Here is a 15,005-nt window from a genome sequence, read left to right on the forward strand (position 1 = left end):
TTTAGGGGCGAGCTCTTTGGGTTGATGGAGCTTTGCATGCAAAGAAGCACTGGAGGTCCTTGTAGGTTAAAGAAGCTTGTTTGGCCTCCCTCTTCTCTCTGCTGCTGGGACCATCATAGCCTCTCAGCTGCCCCCGGGCACCAGCGGACTGATCGCCATTGTGTCAAAATCCACTGGAGGTCAGTGTAGGGCAGTGGTGGCGAACCTTTGGCACTCCAGATGTTATGGACTACAATTCCCATCAGCCCCTGCCAGCGTGGCCAATTGGCCATGCTGGCAGGGGCTGTAATCTGGAGGTAAGAACCAATTGCAAAGCGCGTGATGTGCATAGACATTCTAAATCACCAGCAGGAGGGGCTACTGCTTTAATCAGTCTGCCAGAAGGACCGAAAAAGATGCAGGAGCTGTCTATAAGGAAGTCCCCACTCAGCCCACTCCTCAAATAAGGTCTGCAATTTAAAAAATAATAAGACTGGCCAGAGAGCAAACTTTGCAATGGTTTTCGCTCCCACGGCCCCCCTTCCTTTCCCAAGATGCTCATGTAAAAACTTACAAAGATCTCATTACGGGGCACAGATCACCCTATAATAAGCAACCCAACATCTTAGAATTCTCACTCTGGAGTCTAATACCAGTCCCGGTTGGCAGCAGAGAGGATTTTCAACGGGCGGTTCCTCAAGGCCCAGGGAGAGAAGAAAGGGGCCTGGGATGGATCACAGCAGGTCACCCCAAGAGTAGATCACCACCCCTAGACTCTGTTCAGGGTGGATTCGACTCCAGCCTTTCCTGAGTGAAGAGACTGGCCGGCCGACGTCTTTTCTTCGGCATCAAATCCTCTTCTCATTGTGGCTGCCAGATATTTGAACAGGCTCTTGGGAGGAGAAAAAGAGAAGGCAAACTTTTACCACTCTGAGCAGCCTAGTTGGGTTCAAGAACATGGGGGCGGGGGCGGGGGGGCGGGGCGGAGGGAGACACTAACCTACTTCACAGGACTGTTGTCAGACTAGAATGGTGTGGCAGAAATCCATGTATTTTCCTCAAGCTTTACCGTATATACTCATGTATAAATCGACCCGCATAATAAGTTGAGGCACCTAATTTTACCACAAAAAACTGGGAAAACCTATTGACTCGTGTATAAGTCTAGGGTGGGAAATGCAGCAGCTACTGGTAAATTTCAAAAATAAAAATAGATACCAATAAAAATGTTTTTCAATATTTATTTCCAAGAAAAACAGTCTGGTATCAACAATCACTTTAAAAGTTCTGAAGTGGAATATATATAACTCTCACAGACAGTATCTCTTCAGAGTTTCATAGGGAAGATGCTCAACAAGATATCTTCCCCCCTTTAAAAAGTCCCTACAGGTTCTCCTTCAACACAGATAGCTTATCATTACACAGAGAAGATGCTTGCGGGGTGACGGCAGCCGCTGCCCCAAAGCAAGTCTTTTTTGCAGGTCTGCAAGCTCAGCTGGACAGAAGTCCCGCCTGCTTTCCAAAACACTGGGTGGGGGCGAGGTGCTGGCAGTGGCTGCACCCCAGGGCACTATTGTTGTGTGTGTTATTATTGAGGATTCCTGCCACCATGGGCTCCAATGGTGTGAGGATTTCCCAATGAGTATGGCTCCCTAGCATTCATGGAGCTTCCTGGCCTGAACAAAATTCTGTAACATATAAATTTAATATTTAATATTCACACTATTCACTGAATATTCACTGTGAATGAAGCTACTGGCCACCTGTGAAGATGCAGCGAAGCAACAGCCCAAGAGCTTACCTGGGAGCTGCCTTTGTGTCCACATAGCGAGGGAGCAGGTGCAGAAAACACCTTCAGCTCCCCAGCCTTTTTCCTTTCGCCACCCGTTCCCCCACCATTTCGCCACCCATTCGGCCACTGTATAAGTTGAGGGGAGCTTTTTTTCAGCACAAAAAATGTGCTGAAAAAGTAGACTTATACACGAGTATATAAGGTAATTTAAAGAAATAACGCAGCCTGGCTTCCCTAAGGGAAGATGTTCCTACCCCTCCAGGCTTGCCAATTTCCAGGTAGGGCACGGAGTTCTCCCCCAAGTTTCAAATGATTGTGAGACAACAGAGATCAGTTCACCTGGGGGCAGTGGCTGCTTTAGAGGCTGGAGGGTGGGTTTCAGGACCCCTCCCCAGACCCCAACCTTCCCAGACTACCGCAGAATCTCCTGGAATGTCCCAACTCACAGTTGGCAACCCTAAGTGATCTCCAGACTACAGAAATAAGTTCCATTGAGGAAATGGCAGCTTTGGGGTGGGGGTGGGGGGTAGACCCTGTGGGATCACATCCACTCTGAGCACTGTCCCCTCCCCAGACTTTGCCCACCCAGGTTTGCCCCCCAAATTTCCCCTGCCTCAGGAGAATAGGGAGGGTCCAACTCTTTCTTAACACTCCAAGAGCTGTTGTTGCTGCAAGGAAGGAATGGAACCCAATTTTTTGAGGCCCGCATTTTATTCCAGCTCTCACCACTGCTTCTTGGGGAAAGGAGTCCCCACTTTAGGCTGGCCTGTGAGTGGGACAAAAACATGTCCTTTCGTTGGGGGTTGTCGAAAGCCAGCATGTGGAGTGCTTGAGGGGATCTCCTGGATCAGTTCCTCTTCGGGAAATGAGGTGGTCACATGGGAGGAATTGGAAACCCTACAAGGCAGGGGAGTCCAACTCTGGTGGCTTCAGGAATGCTCAGATGTGTCAGGCCTGGAGCGCTGCAAGAGGCACTGTGAGGAGGCTTTCTTCTCTGCAAGGTGTCCCAGCTATCGCCTCTCCACTGTCCATAAGCAGCCTCGGAGCCAGGAAGGAAGCAGCTAAACATCAAAGCATGAACTATTCCCAGCCTTCAAAGCGGAACAAAGGGTGTGCTAAAGTGCAAGATGGCAGGGAGATATGCAGAAGCTGAATGTGAATTCTGATAGCATCTGTCTTCTACCCAAGAGGAGGTGAGGGAACATTCACACACCTGAAGCCAAAGAAGCTTGCTTAGGAGGCTAACTGAATCGAGGCTTAGACGAAGATAGTGGTGGGAACAAGGAAGAGAGATTCTTGGCAGCCATTGATAAACTAAAAATGTTACCACTTAATCCACTGGCCCAGATTGCATTCACCCAATCTGAGTTCTTAAAGAGCTCAAGCATGAAATTGGTGATCTTCTCTCACTTTTAATATGCAGCTTATCCCTGGAATCAGGCTCCATCCAGGTCTGAAGAAGACTGGAAGATGGCTGCAATGTCACACCAATCTTTAGAAAGGATCTAGGGGGGGGGACCTCGAAAGTACAGACTTGATCAGTTTGACTATCTGTTCCTGGTAAATTAGTAGAATCTATCATTAAAGATAACATTATAAAAACATGTAGAAAAGCAAGACTCTGCTGAGAAAGAGTCAAGCATGGCTTTTGCAGAAACAAAATCCATGTCTTACAAACTTACTAGAGTTCTTTGAGGGTGTAAGCAGGCATGTGGACAGGGGTGAACCGGTGGACATTGTCTACTTGGATTTCAAAAGGCTTTTGAGCAATGAGTTCCTCACCAGAGACTGGTTGAGAAGAACTCAAGCAATGAAGGAATAAGAGGGGAGATCCTCCTATGGATTAAAAAAACTGGTTGAGAAACAGGAAACAAAGAGTGGGTGCCTAAATGGGAAGTTCTCACAATGGAGAGATGTCGGGAAGGTGTCCCCCCAAGGATACGCTTTGGGGACCAGTGCTCTTTCAACACTATTCATAAATGACCTGGAAGTAGAGGGTGGGCAAGGTAGCGTGGTGGCCAAGTTTGCAGATGATGCAAATTATGTAGGGTGGTGAGAACCACAAAGGATTGGTAGAAGACCAAGCGGACCTTGATAAATTGGGTGAGTGGGCTCAGAAATGGCAAATGCAGGTTCAATGTAGCAAAATGTAAAGTGAAATTGCACACAGGGGCAAAAAATCCAAACTTCACATACACGCTACAGGAGGTCAGTGCTATCAGTCACAGGACCAAGGAAAAGGGACAGGAGTCTTAGTTAAAATAGTTCCATTGGGAATGTCAACTCAATGCATAACAGCTGTGAAAAAAGGCAAACTCTATGCTGGGGATCATTAGGAAAGGAATTGATAATAAAACTGCAAAGATTGTCATGCTCCTTATATAGTAAAGCTAAGTGAAGTCGCGACGCGCATTCTGGGAGAGTACTGTGTCCATGGATTCTGGTAGCGACATCTCTAAGGATATTGAGGGAGGAGATAGAAAAAAAAAGTGCAGAGAAAGACAATGCAAGGATGATTGAGGGGACTGGAGCACCTTCCCCTATGAGGAGAGCTGCAGCCGTTTGGGACTCTTTTTTTTTTAGTTTGAGAAGAGGCTGACTGGGGGGATGATGATTGAAGTCTATAAAATTATGCATGGGGTAGAAAATGGTGTTGGCAGAGAGAAATTTTTCTTCTCTTCTGGCTCTAGAACCAGGGGCATTCATTAGAAAATGCTGGGGGAAAAATTAGGACTCAATAAAAGGAGGAAACACTTCTTCGCGCATAGCGTGTGATTGGTGTTTGGAATATGCTGCCACAGGAGGTGGTGATGGCCACTAACCTGGAGGTAAGCTTTAAAAGGGGCTTGGACAGATTTATGGAGGAGAAATTAGATTTATGTATACCTACAATCTTGATCCCTCTTTGATCTAGGAGATTGCAAATGCTTATAACGAACCAGGTGATCCGAGGAGCAACAACTAGCGAGAGGCCCATTCGCGTTCACATCCTACATGTATGAGAGCTCCCAAAAGGCACCTGGTGGAGCCCACTCTTGGTAACAGAAGCTGAGACCTAGATGGACTTTGGTCTGATCCAGCTGGCTTGTTCTTATGTTCTTATGTTCTTGTGCTTTGTTGTTCTACAGGGGTAAAAGCAGAAACGCGTTTGGCTAAGGGGGGGTGGGTGGGTGGGTGGGTGGGGAGAAGTTAGTGGATATAGGCAAGAGTGTTTGCGCGGGTTCTTCAGCATCGTCTTTGCTGATGCTTACCTTCAGGTGCCAAATAAAGACTACCGGTATAGACCAAATCTACAGTTTCTCTTATTTTCGGATCCTGGGTTTGACATCATGGACTACAACTTCTGGCAGGAGCTGATGGGAATTGTAGTCCATGAACATCTGAAGCGCCAGAGTTGGACACCCCTGCTCTAAGGCCATATACCCCATTGTACTCTCTGCCCTCCCCAAACCCCAGCCTCCCTAAACTCCACCCCCCAAATCTCCAGGAATTTCCTAGCACAGAGTTGGCAACCCTACCCCTTATGGGTCTGCTTACTTCCCAGGCCTTCTCAACCTCTGGGGTCCATTCTTCTTTCAGAATAGGCTGGACAACTTGGATGAACTGAGTTCCGAGGTACTGGAAAATGAAGCAAAGTGGGGGTTGCGTGATGCCCGAAGAACAAGTCCCGCCCACAGTTACCGCCCCCGTCCAGTCCCTAAGAAGAATGGCCGTTGCCAGCCTCCAGATGGGGACTAGGAATCTCAGGGAATTACAATTGATCTCCAGACAACAGAGGGGCTTTCCCCACTATAGAAAGGAGCTAAGGTTGACTCGGTTCCCTTCAGTGGAGGGTGATTCCAGGCTGTCCCCACAGCAACTGAGTTGACCCCTAAGGGACTGAGCTAAGTGGGTAGGGATGGATCATTGGTGCCTGTTTAGAAGCTCCTTTGATCCCATGATTGGAGCTTGTGTTGCGACGGGAAACAGGAGGCGTTCTTTTTTTTTTTTTTTAGTTTTTTACAGTTTACAGTTTACAGTTACATGCGCTTTCTGCCTGCCATGACTCTCCCGTTCTGCGCATGCCACAAAAGCAGATCGTGATTGGTTGAACGGATGAGGTGTCATTTCGATGCTTCCCCACTTCAAAGCTTTGAAGCGGTATCGACCTTGTTCTGGCAGAAAAGTGTAGTTCACAACTGCAACAAAGATGTCGCAGTTCTGGGGGGGGGGGGGGAACTGAGACAAAACAATGTTGAGCTCGGTGGCAGTGGGGATTCACTGAGGTGAACCTAGGTAGAAACCAGTACAACTCTGTCAGTGGGGAAAGCCCCAGAGAACAGTCCCCCTGGAGAACAGGGCAGCATTGTAGGGTAGACTATGACCTTCTGGCGGGCTGAGGTTCCTCCCCTCTAACCCAAGACCCAACCCTCCCAAATCTCCAGGAATTTCCCAGCTTGGGAGCTGGCAACCCTACCTGGCTATCCATCCAGTGCCCAACAAAGTACCACCTCAGCTAGCACCAAGCAGAAGAAGAAGAAGAGTTTGGATTTATATCCCCCCTTTCTCTCCTGCAGGAGACTCAAAGAGGCTTACAATCTCCTTGCCCTTCCCCCCCTCACAACAAACACGTTATTGAGGGTGGGTGGAGACTGAGAGAGGCATCGAGCTGTGACTGGCAAGGTCACCCAGCTGGCATGTGTGGGAGTGTACAGGCTAATCTGAATTCCCCAGATAAGCCTCCACAGCTCAGGTGGCAGAGCTGGGAATCAAACCCAGTTCCTCCAGATTAGATACACGAGCTCTTAACCTCCTATGCCACTGCTGCACAATAATATCCATCAACACTGGTATCTCTGGAGGTGTCTACCTGTGTCCTCCTCACCTCATAGTACTTGGGAGGTGCTTGATATCGGCAGTGGCTCCTGCCCAGCTCAAAGGCCAGATGTTCCAGCTTGTCTGTCTGGTCCAGCCTCCCCACGCTTTTCTCGATGAATGACATCACCCTGGCAGCAGGGAGTAGGTATGGAAGAAGAGAGAGACAAGAGGGCACAGCTGGGACCAGAACCACCAATGATGTACCTACCGTAGGCGTGCCAACATTCAGGTGGCCCCTGGAAATCTCCCACTACTACAACTACAACTGATTTTCCAGACAACCTGAGAACATGGCTCCTTTGGAGAGTGGACTCTATGGCATTATGCCCATAACCCATACCCTCCCCAGGTTCCACCCCAAAATCTCCAGGTATTTCCCAACCCAGTGGTGGCGAACCTTTGGCACTCCAGATGTTATGGACTGGCTATCAGATGTTATGGACTACAATTCCCCATCCAGCCCCTTCAGCATGGCCAAGGTGGCTGGTGGGAATTGTGAATCATAACATCTGGAAGTATCAAAGGTACCTCCTACTGATCTAACAAAAGCTGGCAACTCTAATGTCCAATGAGCCATCTTCAGATTTGGACAGTTGACAGTGGTGGGAAGCAAGAGACCATCAGCAGACCCTCTTAATCAGCAAAGGGGGGGGGTCTGCACATTAAGAGAATCCTGGGCGGGGGAGGCTTTGGAGCAATGCCATCATCAACTGGTGCCCACACCCTCTTGCCCTAAGCAGCATTATCAAGATCTAACAAGGCTGCCAATTCTGCCTTGAGGAATTCCCAGAGACCTCAGTGGCAGGGCCGGAGTGTCCATGGGGACATGTGGGGTCACATGTCCCCGGGCATATGCCATCCTGCCACATGGGGGCGCAAAATTGCCCCCACACCCCTCCTTCCCCTAATCGCTGACTCGAGCTTCCTGGGTGGCCACTACCGGGGAGAGAAGAGGAGGAATTGATGTCGTACAGCATCTGAAGGAGGGTTTTAGCGTTTTCTCGATCAAGGAGTTGGCATGGGGGGGGAGGGGGGGGGGGATTAGCCCATGGGGGGGGGACAAGAATTGAAGGCTAGGCTGCCCCGAGAGCAATTTCCTTCCGCTACACCTCTGCTCAGCGGGGTGCACTGTCCTCAGAGCAGCGATTTCTCCCAGGGGGACTCAACTCTGTCATCCGCAGATGAGTTGTAATTCCACAAGATCTCCAGGCTGGACTATTGTAACTCGCTCTACGCGGGCCTTCCCTTGCGGCTGATCCGGAAATTGAAGCTGGTCCAGAATGCTGCGGCCCGTCTTCTCACGGGTGGTTCAGTTAGAGGTCATATCACCCCCATGTTGTGCTGCCTGCACTGGCTCCCAGTGGTGTTCTGGATTGTCTTCAAGGTGTTGGTATTGACCTTTAAGGCCCTTTACGGCCTGGGGCCCTCATACCTGTGGGACCGCCTTACCCCATATATCCCGGGTCGACCTCTCCGTTCGGCAGAGGCGAATTTACTGGTGGTCCCTTGTCCCTCCATGATGCGGCTGGCCTCTACCCGGGCCAGGGCTTTTACGGCCCTGGCCATTTCACCTGGTGGAATGCTCTTCCCTCCATCTGTCTCAGGGGGCCCTCTCGCGGGACCTTCAGGGGAGTTCCGCCTTGGGAGCCTGTAAAACCGAGTTGTTCCACCCGGAGCCTTTGGGTGAGGCTACAGCCGCTGGAGTCCGCCCTTCTAGCCGTTGCTCCTTACAGCTTTGTGTCATCCTCACTGCTGACTGAATATCGGCCAGTCCCCTCCTGGGGGGTTAATGCCAGACATCATCTACTTATTTTAATTGTGGAAGATCGCTGCTGCTAGTGTTTTAATGTTTAATTTATTTATTGTTTTAACTGAAACTATTTGTTGTATTCAAATGTTGATTGTTTTGTGAACCGCCCTAAGCCCTTCGGGGGTAGGGCGGTCTATTAAATTTTAACAACAACAACAACAACAACAACAACAACAACAGCTCAGGCGGCAGAGCTGGGAATCAAACCCGGTTCCTCCAGATTAATCATCATCATCATCATCATCATCATCATCATCATCATCATCATCATCATCATCATCTGCCCTAATCTGAAGCCTGGAACATGACTGGTGAAGGAGCAGTAGGGTTGCCAACTCTGGGTTGGGAGATTCCTGGAGATTTGGGTGTTGTCCCTCAGGTAGGGAACCTGGCCTCCTCCCATGAAGAACTCCCTTTCACACGGGACGGGTCCTGCTTTGTACTCCAGGCTACATTTCCAAAGTCCACATGGATGTCAGAGGTGGACCCCAGAGTTCAAAGCTGGGCCCAGACAGGCTGAATCTTCAACTGAACCCTGGGCTCGACCAGGCTACAGGGGAGGGGGGTTTCCAGTGCTTGAACTGGGGTCTGTATTCCACAGATATATATATATATATAAACCTTTATTAGGCATAGAATCCATATAACGGCCATACATGAGAACCATCGCAGGTAATCATTTCAAAATTTCCATAAGGAACCTAGCTACAAAAGTTAAAATCTCGGAGGCGGAATTGTTTAGTAGAAACGTAATCTTCCCCACAGTAGAAGAAGAAGAAGAAGAGTTTGGATTTATATCCCCCCTTTCTCTCCTGCAGGAGACTCAAAGGGGCTTACAATCTCCTTGCCCTTCCCCCCCTCACAACAAACACCCTGTGAGGTAGGTGGGGCTGAGAGAGCTCCGAGAAGCTGTGACTAGCCCAAGGTCACCCAGCTGGCATGTGTGGGAGTGCACAGGCTAATCTGAATTCCCCAGAGAAGCCTCCACAGCTCAGGCGGCAGAGCTGGGAATCAAACCTGGTTCCTCCAGATTAGATACACGAGCTCTTAACCTCCTACGCCAAAGAGCAGGACAAAGAGCAAAAAGTCTGGTCCTAGATCCCTCATATTGTATTCCACAGGTGCACCCCTGGGTGCTGGAGCCTGGGGAAGGACCTTGGGGGTGGGGTACAATACCACAGAGTCCGCCCTTCAAAGCAGCCATTTGCTTTGAGGGAATTGGGTCTCTGTAGTCTGGCGATCAGTTGTCTTTCTAGGGGATCTCCAGGCCCCACTTGGAAATTGTTGACCTCTTTGGGGGAAACTGTAGGCAGGCTGCAAGATCCTGGCAACAGTATGCTTGTAAATGCTTATGCTGTCAGCACCATTCACTTTCTTGGAACAGATGCTTTCCTTGATCGTGATCAATCAATCAAAGAAAATCTACTGCAGTTGTTAGTAGTGATGGGGCCCCTTTTTGAAACACAGCTGAAATCTGCAATTCCTTCCTCCACTGTCGAAAGAAGGATTGCACCAAGAAATTCTAAACAGAATTAAAAAAAAAATAACTAAGGCAGAGTATGTTTGAAATATAAACTTTCCACGATTTAAAAGAAGTCAGAATTTGCCAGAGGCGAACCTCGAAGTAGGAGTCCCACCTGCGTTCATTATGAATAAAGCAGGACCCATTTTTCTCCCTCTCACTCCCCAAGAATCCCCAGGAACTCAAGTAGATCCAGCAGAAGCTGATGGAATGTCGATTTGAGATGGACAAAAGGAAATACTTGTTTATACAGCAAGTTATTAAAATGTGGAATTTGTTGAAAGGGGATGTAGGGACAGCCACAGGCACAGACAGCTTTAGAAAGAGATGAGACAGATTTATGGATAGATTTAGCCTTGGTAAATAATTAGCCATGGTCAGAAGCAGGCAAAGGCGAATCTAGGGAAAATGTAGCCCTGGGCCAAAAAAACCACCAGTTTTATTCCCCCACCCCTCTGTATGGGTGGCCGCCTTCCCCCACCATGACCAAACAACTTTTTTTGCACAAGGTCAGTGCATGGACCCAGGGCAGGGGCGTAATGCCCATTGGGCAAGGTGGGCAGCTGCCCTGGGCACCACCTTGTGGGGGGCATCAAAATGCAGGGTTCGTTTTTGGGTATTTTTAGTGGTTTTCCATTTTTAGCCTGCAGGGGGCGCAGTTTTTTAGGCTAATGGCACCACAATTTCCGAAGCGATATTATCCAAGGAGAGATTGTGTCCATATGCTACCCCCCAAGTTTGGTGAGGTTTGGTTCAGGGAATCCAAAGTTATGGACTCCCAAAGGGAGCAAAGAATGGGGGATGGGGCACCCCTTTGAGGGTCCATAACTTTGGACCCCTAAACCAAACTACACACCAAACCCTGGGGGGGTCACACATCAGGAACCCAGGTTTCCAGATGATACTCTAAGAAATTTTTTGAGTGCGATAAAATCAAAATGCTGCCCTACAGGGCACCAGCCATGTCCATGGTGCAAAAAAAAAATTTGATCGTGGTGGAGTGGCCGCCCATGGGGGGGATACTCAGGTTTTGCCCAGGGCTACAGTTTGCCTCGTTACGTCCCTGACCCAGGGGGAAGGAAGAGCGGTGTGGGGGGAGATTTTCCATCCCCCACGTGACTAAATGGACACCGTCCGGGGACATTTGACCTCATATGCTCTCCTGGGTGGCACGTCCGTGGAAGCAGGCAACCTCTGATCTTGATGGACTCTTCTGATGTTGATACCAGAAGAAAGCCTCGGCCTCTATGCCTTGGTGTTGAACTTTCAGAGTAAGGTGACCAGATGGTCACCTTGTGAACCCGGGACGGGGGTAGGCGGCTGCGCGACTCGTGTGCAGCATTAATGTAGCAGAACACACTGCCTTCTGGGGAAGCTGCGTTTCCGCCAAAGCGGCAGCGCCCCAGAAGGCAGTACTCGAACCTGAGGCCACGCTGCAGTGTGTAATGCGCCAACGCCAGGAGGCTTACTGCCTTCTGGGAGGCTGCCGTTTTGAGAGCGGCGAAACGACAGCGCCCAGAAGGCCGATGCTTTCCCTAACACTGACCATGTGTCTTGCAGGAGGCTGCTGCACTGCCTTGCACCCCAGAAGGCAGTGCGGCAGCCTCCCAAAAATCGGGACAATGGAAGGAACCCTTGGGACGCTTGGAACAAATTAATCTGAATCTTGGCGGGACTGTCCCATAAAAGCGGAAGGACAACTTGGTCAGTCTATTTTAGAGACAGGATGGTGGAATGGATGGGCCCACAATGGTTAATCCAGCAGGGCTTTTCTGATGTTAAGTTGCAAATGGTTCCTGGTGGCCTCATGAAACTCCACTTCCTGTGGATTTTAAGTCAGAGGTGGTCTGCTGTTGCCTTCCTCTGCAGAGCAACGCTGGTCTTGCTTGGTGGTCTCCCATCCAAATACAGACCATCCTTCTTGGCGCCTGGGCCCGTACAAGAATGAGCTAGACTTGGTGATAAAATTTGGGTCTCTGCCCAGAATTAGAACATCTCTCTTCATGATCTTAAAGTGCCCCAAACAGGGTGCCCACAAGTCACTCTCTTGCTGGATTTTGACGGGTCTTCTCACTATCTGGATCAGGAGATGAAGATCAAATGGCCCCTGCTCTTTCAAAGAGATGCAGAAATATTGGGCAGCTCAGATTCAGACATCTGGAAGGCTCAGATTAAACACGAAATTCAGAAGAATTGACAAAGGCTCCAGCCAAGCCAAACAGGATCTAGAAAGACTAACTTTGGACTTTTTCAAATGTCAACACAGAGTAAATCTCTGTGTGAATATAAACAGCTGCTAAGGGGGAGGGGAATTGCCCCTTTAAAACAAACACAGAATTAGGGATGGTTACGGGCCTCAGTGAGGTCGAATGCTGCTGCAGTCCACCCTTCAAAGCAGCCTTTTCTTCCAGAGAAACTGATCCCTGTCATCTGGAGAGCCACTGAAATCCCAGGAGAACTTCAGGCCCCACCTGGAGATTGGCAACCCTGTTTGGAATATTCTCACAGTTTCTAGCATGCAGGACGAAGGCAGGAAACACTTCCAAAATAAATATTTCCAAAAAGTTCAGTGAAAGGAACAAACCAGCCGCTGATTTGCGTGTTGAGATAAATCATTACCAGATACAACAACATTCCAATTTTGTTTCTTAAAACAATTTAACAAGGGAAAAAGCCTCCACTCTGACATTGGCTTGAGATTATCTCAGTGGTAGTCATAACTGAGCATCCATTTTTGCAATGCAGATCTCAAACAATTATGGAAAGTTTTCCCCAAATAATTTTTACTATTAGTTTGATGCTTCCAAACATTCTTCCTGGTTCTCACTAAACAAACATAGAAGACCAGGCTGTTCCAAACAATGGATGATACTAGGCAGGTTTTTTGCTGTTGTCATGGAATGTTTATGTTAGCAATTTGGTCCAATAATCTGTGGCTTTGATTTTCTTATATTCCTTCTGTAGGGAAGGTTCGGCTTCCCATCTCCCTGTCTTACATGATACAGAAATTTAACTCTCCAAGGAAATCCCACAAAATGCCTTTCAGAATCTACTAGCTTTTCCACCTGGATTACCTACAACAGTAGTTCCAAACAGTACTCCACAAAGAGGTTGGAATAAATGTAACAAGATTTCAAAATTCTGAACAATAAAACTTGAAATAAAACTTGATGCTTAACATGGCCAAATGCTTAAAAATACTTCCATAGTCAACAGTGTTGTCATTTGGTTTAGTACCTGTGCAGGTGAAAACATAGTCACCCTCATGCTAGAGACACATATGTGCAAAACAGATATTTTGGGAAGACAATATTTAAAGTTCCAATCTTTCAATGGGAAAAGGTTTAGATCAACATTTAAGCTATTTATGGTCCAGTCCAGAAAGCGGTCGGTGTGTGTGTGTGAGAGAGAGCGAGAGCAAGAGAGCGAGAGAGAGCGAGAGAGCGAGAGAGTGAGAGAGCGAGCGCGAGAGAGACGCAGAGCGTTGTGCTGGCGTCTTTGCCCCCTTTGCCAGTGTAAGGGGCATCCCCCCAGCAGTGAGGGTGCTGCACAATTCTTTGGAGGTTGGTGCAGCCATAGAGCTACTTTCCATTGGGTAGCCCATGACAGATTATGACTGAATGTTATCCCGAGATATTTAAATTGCTTTACCTATTTGATTGGATTATCTTGTATTTTCCACTTGAAGACTTTTAATTTTTTGGCAAATACTAGGACTTTAGATTTCTCAAAATTGATCTTTAATTGATTAGCTTCGCAGTAGATGGCACAAGCATTCATTAGGTAGGATACTCCAATTCTAGAGCGGGACAATAAAACTGCATCATCCGCATATAATAGTATGGGAATGTGGAAGGGACCTAGTCTGGGACTATGACCATTAACTTCTGAGGACGTCAATGGTAAATCATATAAAAATATGTTGAACAAGAAAAGGGCAAAAATACAGCCCTGTTTGACGCCTTGTTGACAAGGATGTTACTTGTGAGGAGGCCCTCTGGTGAACATTTTACTTGGCATCTTGTAATGGAATATAGCTGCCTGATTAAGAATAACAATCTAGGGTCAATATTCCAAGAAGTAAGCTTTTCCGATAGCAGATCTATCGAGATTGAATAAAAAGGCCCCTTTCAAATCAATGAAAGCAACAAAAAGTTTGTTCGAGCCATGACTTGCGTATCTATTCGCTAAATGAGACAAAACTAGGCCGTGATCCAAAGTAGATTTGCCTTTGCAGAAACCCACCTGCTCAGGGCCTAAGATCTTAATTTTTATTTATATAGTTTGTTCGTAAGAATTTGCTTGTGGTTTTTTAGAATATTTTTGTATAAACATGTTTGGAGCTAGGCCAGAGAGAGGATTCTCTGGGCTTTAGAGCAATTCCTGAATCGGAGGGTCAAGATAACAAACAGAAGTGGGACAATTTACAGGAAAAGGAAATGCAGAGTGGAATATTTATAAGGCTTTTCGTATTAACTCCAACTTTGCTAAACAGAGAAAAGTTACTGAGAAACTGTCTAGTTCAGTTTAGTTCCAGATCCCTGAGAGACCACATACTACAGGCACACGATGCAAACAACTTGATGGAAACAATTTTTATTTATATAGTTTGTTTGTAAGAATTTGCTTGTGGTTTTTTAGAATATTTTTGTATATTGAAAATTTATTGAAAATTTATTGAAATTTTTCTATATTGAAAATTTTTCTATATTGAAAATTTTTCTATATTGAAAATTTAGAATATTTTTGTATTTGAAAATTGATGGAAAACAAATTATAATATTAAAGGAGATCCCATTCAGAGAGATTACAGATTTTTGACTGACAGTTTGAAAAAAAAATGGTGTGCCATTTGGATGGGAGTTCCCAGAGGGAGTGTCATGCTCTTACAAAGACACAGGATTCCTGAAACATTAAAGCCTGAGGAATTCCTTCGCAAATATAGAAAAGACTTTGAAACAACACACAACAATTAAACATGATGGATTATAAAGAATTATCTTGGAATGTTAAAGGGCTAAATGTATTAGTAAAAAAGAGAAAGA

General features: G+C 47.2%; 1 protein-coding gene across 1 annotated transcript in view; it reads right to left on the reverse strand.

Moving 5' to 3' along the window:
* Positions 1 to 319: 319 nt before the first annotated feature.
* Positions 320 to 15,005, reverse strand: part of LOC125435745 (neuroglobin-like) — a 34,904-nt gene continuing 20,218 nt past the window's right edge. Inside the window, exons 4-6 of the mRNA XM_048502112.1 lie at positions 6,636 to 6,756; positions 5,309 to 5,389; positions 320 to 871 (exon numbers count right to left, since the gene is read on the reverse strand). Coding sequence (XP_048358069.1) covers positions 749 to 871; positions 5,309 to 5,389; positions 6,636 to 6,756 — 325 coding nt within the window. The 3' untranslated portion in view covers positions 320 to 748. The remainder of the gene's footprint in view (positions 872 to 5,308; positions 5,390 to 6,635; positions 6,757 to 15,005) is intronic.

The sequence above is a fragment of the Sphaerodactylus townsendi genome, linkage group LG06, assembly GCF_021028975.2.
Source record: "Sphaerodactylus townsendi isolate TG3544 linkage group LG06, MPM_Stown_v2.3, whole genome shotgun sequence".
Taxonomy (NCBI): Eukaryota; Metazoa; Chordata; class Lepidosauria; order Squamata; family Sphaerodactylidae; genus Sphaerodactylus; species Sphaerodactylus townsendi.